Below are 17,133 nucleotides of genomic sequence, written 5' to 3'. Positions count from 1 at the left end.
ACTTCTTTAATTATTAGCAATATCCTAATTTTTTTCCAGCATGACATTTGCAAGTTTATTTAAATTGCAGATCAAAGGTAAACTTTATATATATATTGTTGATTTTTATTTTAGATAAGTAATTTAGATTTGCTTTTTAAAATTATTACAGTGATAAAGTGCAACAATTAAATTCATATGCTGTTTGGAGTCAGAAATGGTAAATGAAATATCTTGTGAAATATTTCTTGTAATGATACTATAATTCAACATACAAAAGTTTCCTCTTACAAAGCAGCCTGTGAAATAGATGTCTCATCTGCAAAGAGTGAATATCATCTCAGTTTTTAATCTTAGCCAAAAAATGACAATCGTTATCCCGAACCACTGCTTTCTTCCTTATGCCTACCAAACTCCTAAAGCTTGGAATTTGCTTTCTAAATACATTTGGGCTTTTATAGCTAAGGAAGTGGTTTGCATTTACCAGGAGCTATGTAAATACTAATAACATAAATAATTCCCACCTCACCCCCAAAGAATCTTCTCAATTTTTAAAGAATGGTAGTAATTAATTTTGGGAATTTGATATATAATTTAGAAAAATGAGAATGAAACAAACAGCATTTTTCTTTTTCTTTGTTGTTCCATGAAACTATGATCACAGTTGCTGATGTAACAGACTACTTCTGTCAGTGAATTTTAGTGTACTTTTAACTTAGAATATAGTTACCTTTTCCTATGTAAACTGCCATATTTTGTAATGGATTTATTTCAAGAGCTAAGTGACAGGGAAAGACAATTTGAGCAGTATTGCACTGCACCGTGCCACGATAAGCATACTGACTGCTGGCTGTGAGGAACAGTTCTTGGAAGAAGTTTGCACTACTGCAATAATTTTACTGCTGTTACTATCTCACGGCTTCCCTCTTCTTGCCTGATGGAGATGAAAGTCTCCATTTGAATCAGAGCTCATCTTCTGGAGTGCTTTGTTTTTATTTTCTTGCCTATTAGTTAGTGGATATTAGTTTTTATTGTAGCAGTATTGTGGAGTTCACCTACTACACTTGAATATGCTCCTACACTTGAATATGCTCCATAAATACGTGTATCTTTTGATATGCATTTTCTTTGTTTCATTTCAGAAGCACACAGGTATGACATAAATAACAAAACTTGAGCTATTTACAATGATAGACACTCCGTTAATAATGATCTTATTATGGAAAGGAGGCCACTTGTGGAAACACATTACATCTTGCCCAACTGGTTACATTATAAAACCATTCTGCTTAATAGAGAGATTCTGGAAGCTCAGGAGATTGTCCCTGTCAACAGGCTTTCTCAGTACAACACAGACTGACTGGAGAAACATCTATAAGCAAAATACAAGTGTATGGCTTCCCAGCTGAAAGTCTATCGTGTTTTTGAAAATCTAGCTTGTTGCCATACCAAGGATATCAGAAATCACTCCTTTCTCTCTGGAAAGTAAACAATGCGTGTGAGAAAAGATAAAAACGAACAAACACGTTAAAATCCATTTGGGGCATGCTAGGTCTTAGCTGGCCGTAACCAGACAATTACAGCAATGTGGGGCTAGATGGACTTCAGGAGATCCATTTGGCTGTCTCTGTGCTGAGACATGGTACATTTTTCTATTCTCTTCCCAACAGGTATTTGTCTAATCCATTCTTAAAAGCTTAGGGTGAGGAAACTTCGGAAGTATGCTTGGAAAATCTGTTCCAGTGTGTACCTGCCCATGTGTTCTGAAAGGTTTCCTGATGCCTAATCTAAAACCATCTTGGCTGTAAATGAAGTTAGCTTCTCTCTCTGATAGAGGAAGCTGAGAACAACTGATTACTCTCTCTTTTATATGGTATTTGAAGACCATTATTTTGTGCTCCTTTTCTTAATCACAGTTATTGAAGTTTGCATTAATTTACTGCTTTTTGTAAACCTCTTAGTGTCTTCTTTTTAATTAGTCCTTCTACTCTCTCCAGTTTTTCTGTGTCATCTGAAATTCTAGGGCCATGATATAGAAGTAGTTTTTCAGCTGAGGCCTTACATGTCCCAAGCACAAGGAACAGTGACTTCACCAGTCATGCTCTCACTTCTTGAATGAGTTATGCTTTTTTTTGCAAAGAATCGCTTAACTGACTCATTGGCTGTTTGCAGTCTGCTGTAATCCTTCAGGGTTCTTCTCATCAGTGTTGTTGAAAGCAAGTATTCTGTATGGATTTGTGAATAGAGTTTGTCTTTATAACTTTCTTCAGTTTATGAAAATAACTTTGAATTGTTAAATTGTTTATCAAAATCCCTTTGATTCTGTCTCCAGAAGTATTTTAACACCAGGCACCTGCACAGTTTCAAAGTGTTCATTCTACTTCGTTGTTCAAGTTCTTAAGGAAAGTATTGAGTATCTTTGGAGAAAGGGTTCCTCCAGTAGTGGGATTGAGCTAATTACTAACATTAAAGAGTGAGAACTTCGGGTCTTAATGGATGATTCAGTAAGAGTGTTTGCCCCCAAAACCAAGTAGACTGTAAGAAAGAATTATTAGGAATGGACTGAGATCAAATAGAAAAAGTCATTATATGATTGTATAAATCACAGTATCGTGGTTTAACCCCAGCCAGTAACTAAGCATGATGCAGCCGCTCACTCACGCCACCACCACCACCCCCCGCCCCCAGTGGGATGGGAGAGAGAGTCAGAAGAAAAAGGTAAAACTCGTGGGTTGAGATAAGAACAGTTTAGTAGAACAGAAAGGAAGAAACTAGTAATGATAATAACAACAATAATAAAATTACAATAATAATAATAATAAAAGAATTGGAATATACAAAACAAGTGATGCACAATACAATTGCTCACCACCCACCGACCGGTGCTCACTTAGTTCCTGAGCTCCCCCCCCACCCAGGCCAACTCCCCCCAGCTTATATACTGGGCATGACATCACATGGTATGGAATATCCCTTTGGCCAGTTTGGGTCAGCTTTGCTGGCTGTGTCTGCTCCCAGCTTCTTGTGCCCCTCCAGCCTTCTTGCTGGCTGGGCATGAGAAGCTGAAAAATCCTTGACTTAGTCTAAACATTACTTGGCAACAACTGAAAACACCAGTGTGTTATCAACATTCTTCTCATACTGAACCCAAAACAATGCTATACCAGCAACTAGAAAGAAAATTAACTCTATCCCAGCCAAAACCAGGACACACGGCCAATATTTATGGTGAATATTCTGTGCAGTTCTGGCCCTTCCTTTTCCAGTAGTATGTAGTATCACTGAAAAAGGTAGAGAAAAGGAATATAAGCATGACCAAAAGTATGGAATGGCTTACATATGAGAAACAATTGAACAGACTAGGACCCTTGAAGATAGACAAGTAAAGAGGAATATAATAACCTGTAAAACTATTAGTAGCATGCCATGCTGCCATACAGGTATGAGCTGACTGATGGCAAGCTTAAAACAGACAAAAGGAGGTAGTACTTCAATGTTTCATTAACCTGTAGTATTCTGTGATGTAGGGCATTGCAGATTGTTAAAGTGTACACAAGTTAAATAGGGATTTATGAAATGAATGAGAAAGAAATTCACCCACAACTATTAAATACAAAGTCACTACCTTTGGTTCAGAAAAGTGCAGTTGCAAATCTCTGTAATCTCAATTTTAGGGAAATACCACTATGTTTGCCTTGATTTTGCATTTCTCCTCAGGTATTCACTATGGCCCCTTGCTAGATACAGGGTGTGGGTTCAGTGGGTCTTTCTTGTGATCTGATGGGGCTGTTCTTACATGCTAAATTTGGGTCCTGTGTGAGCAATGAACAAAGGTTCACTTCAGTGTGCCTTATGGTCAGAACTTGTTAATAGGGAGTAATGTTACAGAATGTGAATTGTTCTGGAGATAAATTATTTTGTAGAAATACTTACTTTGTAGAAATTGCTGTACAAAAAGGTTCTTCAAAATACAGGTTTTGGCCCAGCGTTAGGTATTGTGTATGGTACACTTGCTTTCTGGACCATGGTGGGTTCCCATAGTACCTGTGTAACAGCGTAACTTGTATCTTCCACTCCCCAGCATTGCTGTCACACATCACTCTTCCGAAGTTTTAGCTTTCCCAATCTCTTCTGTGTTAAAATATATTTGTTTCAGGAGCTTGGTAAGGTGGACCTGAACACCTCAGATGAAGGGCAAATAGAATTTTATTATCTGCTGTGTTTATTGTACTGGTCTGTGTGTATTTTGATAAGGTTTTTCTGATATAAACCAAGAACAAAGTCTGGCATTTAGTTAATAAGTAAATTTTGCTTTTGAGAAGTTGCTAAGTTCCTCTCTAATTGAAGAAAATAAGTATTTTTTCTGAAGGCACGGGAAAGCTTAGGCTGGTAACACCCTTTAATACCAGGTATATTCAGGAGATCCTTAAGGAAGCAGTGAGGAAGCACTCTGAAACAGTAATTTGTATTGCAGTGTTGATATTTGAATGAAGAATTTTTCATTGCACAAAGTTTGGTTCAGTAAAGCTCCATAATTACTGACCTTAAAAAAATCCCATAAAGCTGAATACCTAGCTTCAAAAGGAAAAATCCAAATCCTGGTCTGTTGATTGAAGGACTGCTTCTTTCTCTTCATACAGTAGCTTGAAACTTGAAAATTTAAATTCTACCATAAATTTTTGTTACACTTTCCCAAGTGAAATCATACTGTAATTCATCTTATTCAAGTCCACATATGAAGCACAGATTGGTGGGTTAGTATTTGGCAGCTTCTTAATATAGTTTGCTTATGCGTGGGGTGAATCAATTGGAACTATGCTAACCAGGATAGCCACGTGAAAAAAATGTAGCACGTTTGACTCCTTTCATCTGTAAACTCTGGCCAGATGTTACTGTCTGTTTCTAGGAGGCACCTGACTTGACCGTCTAGTTGTTCTGAGATTCATATAAAGCAACAACCATGTTCAGGAATATGTGTATAACCAACTTTAAAACCTGCTCTGCTTCATACACTGGGGTATGTGATGGGTGCATCCACTTGAGAGTTAGAGAAGATACTTGAAACATGTGCTCTTCCACCTGCTTTGTGGCACTGTACCTCATCTCCGGCTTTGGAGGAGCTGGTGCAGTTTCACTACCTGTGCAAGGTAGCGTAGAGCAAGGTCAGCACTGAATTTCTGCAGCCTCCAGCCATGCTTTGTCATCTGCTAAGCCCCATGCAAAAAGGGCAAACCTGCAACTCTATGTCTATGAAGTCCTTTAACCAAAGCAGTGGGAAGTAAGACTAACTCTGCAAGACTGTAAGTATAACATTAAGTACAGACATGACTCCAAACTGTTCTTTTAGAGAAAAATCAGAAGGGCTTACCCTATAGCTCCAGAGAGGTAGGTTCACTCACTTGCTGCCAAACACACTTAGCATGTGACTGTGAGACATAATCCTTGTCTCTCAAGTATCAGCAACTTTCTACTGTGGACACTGTGCATAGGTGTAGTGATAGGATGTACATTAAAGGTAATTTATCGTGTGGTAAATGTGAGGCCCTCAAAGTTTTTGGGCTCGAAGAGAAAGGCTTTGATCTCATCTACAAAAACTATATTATCGTATTGGTGAATTACTGATACTGCCTGCATGAAATTATTTTAACAGAACTGATTAAATAGGAGTATATGGAAGATGTTCTTCAAAGACTGCTGTTAACACCCCCCTCTCTATAGATTTTGTTTTAAATAAGGACATATTTTTATACTGTTTTATTTTAAATGCAGGTGAACCAAGGAAATTTGACCCAAAGTTCAGAGGACCTATTCATAACAGGTAAATATCTCAACTCATTCTATTTAATTCTTTTGGTTTTCCAGTGAACAGGGGATAAAAAATTTTGTTAACAAAACTTGTGAATTTGATTTAGCGATTCTTTTAAATCCAGAAGACAATCCTTACTACCCTTGAGGTTGTATGATTACTGGGGAATATTTAACTGTGAACTCTTTAAGTCCTTTCAATTTGAATGCCAATTTTGTATGCCTCATATTGTCTAGTACCTGCTGTCTTACCTTGTGCTGATATAAGTAGGACCATTTGAGGTGGTGTTATGTTCTGGGGTGCCATGGCCGTGCGATGCAGTCTGTCTTGTTTCCATACAGCACAGGACTGGAACCCCGACACACTCTATTATTCAGTTTGCAGCTGGTTTTCCTGCTCCTGTAGTCACCTCATGAAGGGACTTATTTAGTTCTCTCCAGAGTATGGCCTGGGTGTGCACCATTACATTTGTGCTGTGGCTGGCCAGCAGGCTAAATCCCAGGCAGAAAACCAGTAGTGCTTGAACAGTGACAGCAGTAAAGTACTGTCAGTGATGTGGCTGGCTGCTGGAGTCACTCAGCCCTGAAACCCTTACTTGAGTGAACGGTTTTTACATGTGTGAAGAGTGTCTCTGAAATGAGACTACCTATGGGGCTGTGGTCTGCAGAGTTGGATCCTAAAATATTGCAATTTAATGGTATTTTCGAGCAGTCTATTATTGTGCCTTTCCCTCATGTGCATGAGTGGTGAAACTCTGGTGATGGAATGCTAGGAAGACTTCTCTTATTTTTACTGTTACTGCATGATACAGTTAGTAAAAACTCTTTTTGCACTGTGGCTTGCTGTTGGACCTGTGTAGTTGCTGTGACAGCTTCTGCAATTCCAGGTATATGTATGTGCTATTCTAATTGTACATGCCACAGCAGCTTCTTAAAACTACAACCAAATGAATACAATGCAACACCACTATACCACATATGTTCAGTGCATTTTATAATGCTTTAGTGAGATAGTATTGTTGGAAACAATATAAAAAAGACCAGTTCCCTAAACATTAAGGTTATGGCTTCATTGTACAGTAGACCGTAAGACAGTGAGAGCTGCATTGATGCTTATTGAGCATACTTTGCAATGAGGTGCACTTGCATTTAGATTCAACATACCATTTCTGCAAGATACCCAAATGACTTGCCTGACCTTTTGGGGTCATCAGGGCAGCACTGTGCGATACAATATAGACGTGCCCTTGAAGTAGTTTAAGATTATTATTCAATTTTTTTAAAGACAGTGAGTGAACTGGGTTTTTTTAAATTCATTTTTCCAATTACTAAGATTAAATGATTAAGAAACCACACTCTTTCAAGCAAATAAAGACTATCTAGTTCCTATGAACAAAATGCTTTCTCAGAAGATATTCCAAAGAGTTCAACAGGAGGAAAATGGGCATCTTCCCTGAATTTGTTTCTGACTTTGGGGCTTCCCACTTTTCTGTAGGAGAAGAGATACTAGGAAGCTGAAAGCATACATTTTTGTCTAGACAAATGAGTGCTAGTAATGAATATGTGGATAGGGACAGAGCTGTTTGTATGCCTTGCCATAACTGGCATAACTCTGTGTACAGTGTGGGTGGAGAAACACTTATCTTTGCTTTCTGCTGATAAAATAATTTGTCCTGCTCTTGATTTCATTGTCAGTTTTCATTGATCAGGGAAGAAGTTTGTCTTCGTTTTTGAAAAATGGAGAGGATGGGTTTCTAGGAGATAGACTGCAAATTGTACATATCTGCATTGAAAGGTGCAGAGACAGCTCAAAAGGTCATGTCCCGTCATCGTGACTGCTGAAACTCATGCATTTTTGGATATGCTGTAGAGTAGAAATTATGTTTTGAAGTTGTTGAGCACCAAGCTATCCCCCAAACCGCTAAAAGCCTGAAAAACTGAGAAACAGAAAGCCAAGTCTTAATAATGGTGCATTAATGTCTATTAAAGAATGGATTACTCCCACAGTTTTTGTCAGATGGATCCTTTGCAAGGAGATTCAGTTATCATAGAATCATAGAATGGTTTGGGTTGGAAGGGACCTTAAAGATCATCTAGTTCCAACCCCCCTGCTATGGGCAGGGACACCTTCCACTAGCCAGGTTGCCCAAAGCCCCATCCAACCTGACCTTGAACACTTCCAGGGATGTGGCATCCACAACATCTCTGGGCAATCTGTTCCAGTGCGTCACCACCCTCACAGTGAAGAACTTCTTCCTTACATCTAATCTAAATCTACCCTCTTTCAGTTTAAAGCCATTACCTCTTGTCCTATCACTACATGCCCTTGTAAAAAGTCCCTCTGCTGCTTTCTTGTAGGACCCCTTTAGGTACTGGAAGGCTGCTCTAAGGTCTCCCCAGAGCCTTCTCTTCTCCAGGCCAAACTCTCTCAGCCTGTCTTCATAGGACATTTTTTTAATAGAACAGAGCTGTTGCCAGTGGTTGAAGTGTTGAACAATGGTGGGTAAAAGGAGTGTTCAACAAGGCAATGTGTACAGTGCTTTGATAGTACCATCATTCTCAAGAGGGTTGTGTGGAGTTTGGTATATTTCATGCAAACATCTTTTTATTAAAAAAAATTAAAATGCAATGGCTGGGTTGATTGACTCCGAGCCAGCCATCTCATGAAAATCCAAAATGATGATATCAAGATGATGTCTTTTATTGGTATGACTACATACTGCAGTCCTTTCAGTTTTTTCCATTCTCATTCTACGCTGTTCAAGACTGTCTACTTCTGTTCTCCATAGAAACGTTAGCGTACAGTGGAAATATGAGTTGAAAAAGTGGATTGTATCAAACCTAAAAGTAATTCTGAAACATACTACTTTGTTACAAAGCCTGCTGCCAGAACAATCTGGCTTGACTTCAGTTAATAGCCAGTGCTGCAGATGAAAGCACGTCTGTTACCACTTAGAAGGTTCAGTAGTTTACAAGTAGGTGAAATTGCTCAGAAAGCGTCTAAGAAATCATGGGCAATTCATCAGTGTTTTTCCAGATGTAAATGTAACATAGAGAATAAGTTCTAAACTAGCATTTACTATCCTTAGTGAGAAGAATAAATAAGAGAACCACAAGTTATTTATCAGTTTTATCTTTCTCAGCAGAAAATTTATGACAGAGAAGAACACTGCAGCCTTGTGGTACTCTCACTTGAACACACACACACTGTTCTTGTCTATGCAAGATGTATTTCTTCTTTTCCTTTCTGAAAGCTAATAATTTTAGAAATAAATGAAAATGTTTGTTTAGGGAGTTGATCCTAATTTGTGAAGTATCTTTATGATACTGCCAGTGAGACTTTGTATGCACTGTGTATAGGAATGAATTTAAGTGGTGGTTTAGGGATGTTATTAAGTGTTCATCTATGTGCGTTACTACTGGAAAATACTTGTAAGGTTTTATTGAAGCAGTAGCTCTGCAATTTCTCAGCTCAAAATGATGTAGCAGTTTTGGTAGACAACTTTCTAGAGGAAAATAGAAACTCCTGGTGTTCCCTGTCAGTCTGAGCTGGAGATGTATACCTTCCTCACACCAGATCTGATGATCACTTTAACAGAATTTGTATGAGACACAATCTAGCACACCGTATTTTAAGAGTAAGCTGTCTCTGATTCCTCAAAGGCAGAAATTTCCTCCAAACCATCTTTCCCTGCCACCAGAGGTTCACTTCTAAGAACTGAGTAAGTTGGGCAGCTCTCAGTTTCCAAATGTATGAACACTTGTCTAGTGTCACAACCCTGAAGCTGTCTGTCTCTCTCTCTCCCATTGGCATTGAAATTTGTCACGTGAGAGGGGGACTCTGTTGAATGGTCTCAGTACTTCATGCCAATGTGGGATGAAGGGGGGAAGGTTGTGGGGAAGGCTTGTGAAGTTAAGGATTCATAAGGAATTTAGATAGAATGTGTTACGCTTCTTTAAGAATAAAACAGCATTTCTTCCACCAACGTCATCATAGAATCATAGAATCATTTCGGTTGGAAAAGACCTTCAAGATCATCGAGTCCAACCATTAACCATGCCCCCTAAACTATGTCCCAGAGTACCCTGTCCACTCGCTTTTTGAATACCTCCAGGAATGGTGACTCAACCACTTCCCTGGGCAGCCCATTCCAATGTTTGACAACCCTCGCAGTAAAAAAATTTTTCCTAATATCTAACCTAAATCTCCCTTGCCTCAACTTGAGGCCATTTCCTCTTGTCCTATCTCCAGACACCTGACAGAAGAGACCAACACCCACCTCACTACAACCCCCTTTCAGGTAGTTGTAGAGAGCGATAAGGTCTCCCCTCAGCCTCCTCTTTTCTAGACTGAACAACCCCAGATCCCTCAGCCGCTCCTCATAAGACTTGTGCTCCAGGCCCCTCACCAACTTTGTTGCCCTTCTCTGGACACGCTCCAGCACCTCAGTGTCTTTCCTGTAGTGAGGGGCCCAAAACTGAACACAGGACTCGAGGTGCGGCCTCACCAGTGCCGAGTACAAGGGAACAACCACCTCCCTGTTCCTGCTGGCCACACTGTTCCTGATACAGGCCAGGATGCGATTGGCCTTCTTGGCCACCTGGGCACACTGCTGGCTCATATTCAGCTGACTATCAACCAGCACCCCCAGGTCTTTCTCTGCCAGGCAGCTTTCCAGCCACTCTTCCCCAAGCCTGTAGCGCTGCATGGGGTTGCCGTGACCGAAGTGCAGGAGCCGGCACTTGGCCTTGTTAAACTTCATACAATTGGCCTCAGCCCATCGATCCAGCCTGTCCAGATCTCTTTGTAGAGCCTCCCTACCCTCAAGCAGATTGACCCTCCCTCCCAACTTGGTGTCATCTGCAAACTTGCTGAGGGTGCACTCAATCCCCTCATCCAAATCATCAATAAAGATATTAAACAGAACAGGGCCCAACACCGAGCCCTGGGGAACACCACTTGTGACCCGCTGCCAACTGGATTTCACCCCATTCACCACTACCCTCTGGGCTCGGCCATCCAGCCAGTTTTTCACCCAGTGAATAGTGCACTTATCCAGGCCATAATAAGATACCTTAAATATGTTTGCGGATAAATCAGTCAGGTACCATCATACAGGTGGGAAAACAAGCTTCTTTTTCTTAATGCAATTATACTACTTTGGGTATAAAATGAACTGTGTTTCTCCATTTAGATTTTCTCTAAATTCCAGTAAGGGAATTTATACAGTCAATACTATCAGCATATTTTTCTAAACTGCTTTGGCAAAATCAAATTAGTAAATCACACATCTGACTTATCACCAATTTCATGGAATTTGTCCTAACTCTTTCCCTTGCCCCTTGTTATTTTCCTCCCTCCTCTATGTAGTTTCTTGGGGTTTTCTCATATTCCTCTTGCTGGTTAGACACATTGTAAATTTTTTTTCTTGTTATGTTTTAAAAACTCCTGACACTTCCTGGACTATCTTTAATTGTTCAACATCTTTGTAGAAATTCAGTGTTCTTGTTAAGACAAAGATCCCCTTTTCCTTTGTGATTAGAAAATGTAGTTTATGGGTTCTCACACAAATTGAGTATCAGTAAATTTCCATGACAGTTTAGCTATCTTCTTTAAGAGTTTGAAAAAAACTAAGAAAAATTCCTGACTTTAACTAGAAATACAAATTTCACCTTCTCTCAAATATAAGGTGTCACTCATAGATACCTACATGGCACATCACTTGTTACTGTGGTCAATATTGAAATAATAAACAATTTTGACATTTAAAGTCTCCCTTGTGCTTTTTAAACTAAATAGCCTGCTAAAGATGCTACTTAGGCTACGCTAAGAGTCTACCATAGATAAATGTTGGTAGAATATAAAATTATTTTTCTTGCTACTGGTATTTTATTGGTCCATATATGTTTTATTACATGTTGTTGTCTATATCAACATAATGTGCCATGCACTCACTAATATGAGTGGGGAAGCCTACATTTTTCTTTGAGTTCTTGTTTCATGTTTCTGGTTTGGGGCATACAGTGTCTACAGGTGTTGCTCATTTGCAGATATCGAAATTTTGAGTTTTCCAAGACTAAACAATACTTCCTTAAGCATGGTGCCTGTAACTAAGGCATATCAACTTAGAAAATCCATGCAGGTCAGTGCAGATCAGTCGTACTCAGTAAGAAAATGCAGAATTTAAGGTGATGGAAAACAGCCTGTGGTGAAGACTTCTATAAATATCTTTTTCTGTGCAGTTTTGGCCTCCACAGTAGAAGTGGCAATTCATGGAGGATTTTTAAAGGAACTTTCTCTGCAAACATTTAGTTTATGGGTGCCTTGCATATTTATTCAGCTGTGCAGGATGATGCCCTCAATGTCACTGTGCTGATAGAAATATCCATTTGTACAGCAGATCTTGCTTCTCAGTTCAGCCTCAGTGAAGAGAAGGGTCTTCAGAGGTATTCATGGCATTATATGGCATAGTATAACATCACCTTGACACAACATGATTTAGGGAAGTCTCAAAACACAAGCTGTTAGTCAAGCAGGGAGGAGGAACTCAGGGGTGAGGACATCAGCGGTCACCTTAATGTGTCAGCAGAGTCGAAAGTGTTAAACTGAAACTCACACTGTGAACATCTTGAGTGTCGTTTTGCTCTGTGGTTGCACAGTGCTGGGCTCAAGACTATTTGTAGGTGCTAATATACTGCTAGCGCTGTTTAACTAATAAATGTCGTAGTTTCTTGCTAGTGCAGCATCTTGAGTGAAATTGCATTTGTGACAGATTGGGCATGAAACTGCCAAACAGAGAGAGGTTCTAGTCAGTCATTAAAGATAAAGTGCATGAACTATCAGAGAATAAATGGCTTTTATGCACTAATACTGTGTGCAGATGATTTTATCTTTGCATTCATTTATTTGGTAGGATGCCATTACACATGCACAAAGTATTGTTTGCATGCACTGCCACGTGTAACACAGCAAGATAAGCCAAGAAGCCAGTATGTTTCTGAGAGACAGTGGAAAGCAAATCAGGCTCCATAAACTAACTAAATGACAGCAGTAAGCAGTAAAACATGATGTGGGAGCCTGAACTGTGCACTTAACCAAATGAAGGTCTTTTATTGCGTCACCTGAAAGTGATGAATCTGATGGTTTTATCAGCAATTTATCTCTATGGAAACTCCTGTGTTCAAATACATAGACTCACTGTGTTTTGGTTCAGATTATGGAACTTAGTTATCTAAAAAGTACCAAAACCCATCAAAATTTCCAATACTGGCTATTAGCAAAAGCATTTTTAATGTTTTTGTCATCTATACCATAAGAAATGTAAAGTGCTTTTTCTCATTAATATTTGAATGTTTACACATAATTATTATATAAAAGTATGATAGCACTATCTGTAAGAAAGATTATAGAGCCTGTATGATAAGCAGTGTTCTCAGTTCCTATTCTCATAATCCTATTTCCATTAATCCATCTTCCTTAGGGTTCAGTTTAACAGTTCAGTCTCCTGAGTGATTTTGCTCTACCGCATTAGCCTGAAACAAACTGAAAAAGCAGATTTGCCATAACAGATCACCTTCTTAGTTTGAAAAAATTCGTATCAAATCTGTTTTCAGTCAAAGTGTGGCTGGATAATTTCTGATTGGGTTTCAGTAATAAGCATGGGCTTCCAATATCTCCTGTTTAGGAAGAGGCAATTCCCATCGTTCCAGTTCCTGCGACTTTGGAAACTCAAAGAATCTTCACAGTATAACCTTGTATCTTTATAGAGTTATTTTAATTCATTCATTTAAGATGTTTTACTTTTTTTTTTCCTCTCCTGTGGAGCCTTGTATTTATGAGGTAATATTATGATCTCACTGAAAGTGAGCTACGTGAGCTAACAATGATGTTAAATGGAGCCAGGGTTTCACCCGTAGTATCTAGTAAGATAAGCAATTATTTTGTAGGAAGAACAATTAGTCTGTATGAACTGTTTCAAAATTTTCTGAAGGCACCCAAAAGAGTATTTATGTACTACTTATACATTTTTTAAATATTTCTATAACAGCAGTACTTGGCAACAGTGAGTTTTACCAGGTGCTGTACAGAAGTTTGTGTATTACAAAGAACAGAAAATCCTGCATTCCAGTAAAGTGTTTATGGGTACTTGTTCATGGTGGCTCTGCAAAGGAAGCTTTAGCACAAATGGGTGTAACCTTTAATTGCATTTAGGTATCATAAGACGAGACCTGTGAGAATTGGACTGGAAGAGGTTTTTGAGACTATAGGAGTTGTAATTAAAGTATTTATGGTGCCATATTTCTCCTGAGACATCTTGAATTAAATATTGTACCTCTTAAAAATGGCTCTGATGGGGTGAGAGCCAAGCTTGAGCAGTGTCAGAACTGCTTCTGAACAGACGCTGGGAAAATGAGCAGCACTGTTTTAGCATCACTTCTACTCTAAGCAGTTGTCCTTTCTTAGATTACTGTCATATTGACCTTGAATCCTGTACCACCTTGGCCTCACTGAAATTTTTTTTCAGTGAGATGTTAAAACTATGTCTCTCTAGAGAAGTGCAGAGGATTTTTCATTCCTTTTCACACCTGGAAACATTTTTCAGGTCCTCCAACTGTTTAAAAGATCTGCCATCTTTATCTCCTTTATGCTAAAGAATAAAGGTCTCTGTAAGAGGAAACATAGATTGGAAAATGGAAGGAATGGTAGATGCTAAAAATGACTGTATATCAGTGGGAGTTTGGATTGTAAGATTTCTTTTACTGGCGAGATGCAGCTTGCATCCACTTGGCTCCCTGCATGGACTTGCAAGCAGAGATGAACATCGTTTTATGAAGGTAGTCCTTTACTTGAACTTGAAGCACGCTTTAGCTTTCCTAGAGTGATTATTGCTCACTCATATGTCACAGAAAAGCGGAACAGGATTTGGATCAGGTCAGAACAGCAGCAGTTTGTTACTACAGCTGTGGGACAGCCCAGAGCAGCACCAGCACCGACAGGCTCTGTGGACATGAGCCTGCCCAAATGGGGTGGTTACAGTTCATACACCTTTAGGTTATACAACCTGTTCTTCACCAAAACTGTGTCAGATAAGCAGGACATTGTAAATAACAACAGCGACTGAAATCCTTCAGATAAGGAGGCTCTAGGCAGCACACCCTTTTACGAGTAACTCACTCCTATGTTAATTAAATCCTGGCAAGACGATTAGCTGCAACTGTTTCTTAACCAGTGAGACCTGCAAAGGCCTGTGAGAGGGTAACTATTTTGTTTCCACGGACCTTCAGAAACAAGGGCTTGTGAAGTTGACTTGTGAAGGAGAGGACTGCTCACCTCAGCCGGAGCTCTTGGAGTCGATGGTCTCCCCAAGTGTGCACTGACCTTCTCCTGCTCACTTGGGCGTGTTGTGCTTCAGGTTAATTACACTCCTGCTCTGATCAAGGTCAGGCACTGGAGAAAAATCAGTCTAGCCATCCACATCTCCACTCCTCTGCCTGCATGAACTTAATATGCAGATCAATAAGTAGAAGACAGTAATTCAACTGAATATTCACAGTTTACTCACTGGCTCAGTTTTCAGACTGGAGAGTGCTGTTCTTCGATTGCTTGTCTGTAAAAGAAGGTACGGCTGTCCACAATATGTTGGGGGTTTTTTTGTCCCCTCTGTAGAGCATATTTTGGTTGCACTAAATTAGGTCAAGCAGCTGAGTCAGAATTTTGTGCAGAGATCAGGGGTAGTGGCATATAGGCTTTTTTTCGGTTCACACTTTTATTTTTCCTTTCATAAGCTATTTATAATACAGGTAAGTTGTGCTGAATCTTTCTTTCATCACATTGTTTGCAATATTTGATACCAGCTTTACAGACATGCTGAGGCAGATGTCCTGTAGTAGCTTATACCGTAAGTGATCTCATGGATTCAGTGTTGTAAGGTATTATTTGTTTTAAGAATATTTAAACCTGTTCCTCAATATGTTTTTATTGCTGTCTACAATGCAAAAGGCATACACGTTTATTTGCTGGTCTTGCTGTGAAAGCAGGGCCTTACACCTCAAACGTGATTTTGTGAGTAAGACTTATACTAAGTGCAGATGCAGACATCTTATTCAGATGTTAAAATACCCTATAACACTTAGACACCTTATTTTTAAAAAGTGTTTCTTTCTGTCCCTAGGCACTGTACAGACATTATTTGCTGTGTGATCTTCATAGTAGTCATTCTGGGTTACATTGCATTAGGAATTGTGGGTAAGTAAATGCAGGTATAGTAGTGCTTCCTTATACACAGAGGAAGCAACTTTGTGAATGTTAGAATTTTCAACTGAGATGTCCTTTTTGCTTATATCTATGTAAAGCTTTCTGAGCAATAAGCAGTGCCTTTCCTAGAAACAAATAATGGATTAACATTCAGTGTCTATTGTAATTAGGGAGAAGTTCAAAACCATGTGTTTACTGATGAAAAACTCAAAATTAAGTGTGTTCAAGTAAAAATGACATGGTTTGATAATTTTGCTATCATAAAGTAACTGTAGGGGAAAAATTGACTTTCATTTGTCATTAATTTGACAGCAAAAGTTAGAGATAAACACTTCGGTTTTAAGAGGCATTTTGTTCTGTAAAATATTACTGAAAGAACCTATGTGAGCAATAAGGAGAAGTAAGAGAAATCACTTCATTTATTGTGGGATCCAGAGTTGTTTGCACATCAGGATATTCATTAAGATTAGCCATTTTATTTTGTTTGTGTGAGAGATTTGTATGAATGCCTGTGTGTGAAAGGACAAATGATCCTGTAAAAGTGTACTTACTGTGCTTTCAATTTGCTTGTAAAAGATTGTTTTGGCCCTGCCTTACATAGAAGAAAAGCTGTTAGTTTTCTTCATAATTCTGTAATACCATTGTCTGTTCTGTAGAGAGAAAAGGTTGTGCAATCTCCATCCTTGGGGATATTCAAAAGCTGGCTGGATGTGGTCCTGGGCAACCTGTTCTAGGTGACCCTACCTGAGCAGGGGTTTTGAACAAGATGATCTCCAGAGGTCCCTTCCAACCCCAACCATTCTGTGAAAAGCTGCTGTCTGTAGCATGAAAAGATGGCTGTAAGCAAGACTGCTTTAACCTAGGTGATTCCAGTAACTGTCTGAGAGAATACATGTATCCTCCCACTAAATTGTACAGCAGCATAACATACTCCAAGCCACAGTGCTGAGCTGTCTCTTCTCACCCTGCCTGTAGTAGCTGAGCACTGAACATGTTCTGGAAAGTCTGTTTTCTCTCTGAAGCACTGGGAATTCTGTGTGCGTATTTTTTCTTTCCCTTATTCACCTGCACTTACTGCCAAGTCATGAACCTTT

General features: G+C 39.2%; 1 protein-coding gene across 2 annotated transcripts in view; it reads left to right on the top strand.

The window, feature by feature from the left end:
• Positions 1–17,133, top strand: part of SLC44A5 (solute carrier family 44 member 5) — a 108,320-nt gene that overhangs the window by 50,041 nt on the left and 41,146 nt on the right. For both annotated transcript variants that reach the window (XM_052800692.1, XM_052800691.1), the window contains exons 2-3: positions 5,749–5,797; positions 15,957–16,030. In XM_052800692.1, the coding sequence (XP_052656652.1) occupies positions 5,749–5,797; positions 15,957–16,030 (123 nt within the window). The remainder of the gene's footprint in view (positions 1–5,748; positions 5,798–15,956; positions 16,031–17,133) is intronic.

Source organism: Harpia harpyja, chromosome 11, assembly GCF_026419915.1.
Source record: "Harpia harpyja isolate bHarHar1 chromosome 11, bHarHar1 primary haplotype, whole genome shotgun sequence".
In the NCBI taxonomy this organism is placed as follows: domain Eukaryota; kingdom Metazoa; phylum Chordata; class Aves; order Accipitriformes; family Accipitridae; genus Harpia; species Harpia harpyja.
The sequence above is the reverse complement of the archived record's forward strand: the minus strand, read 5'-3'. Positions and strand labels throughout refer to the sequence as shown.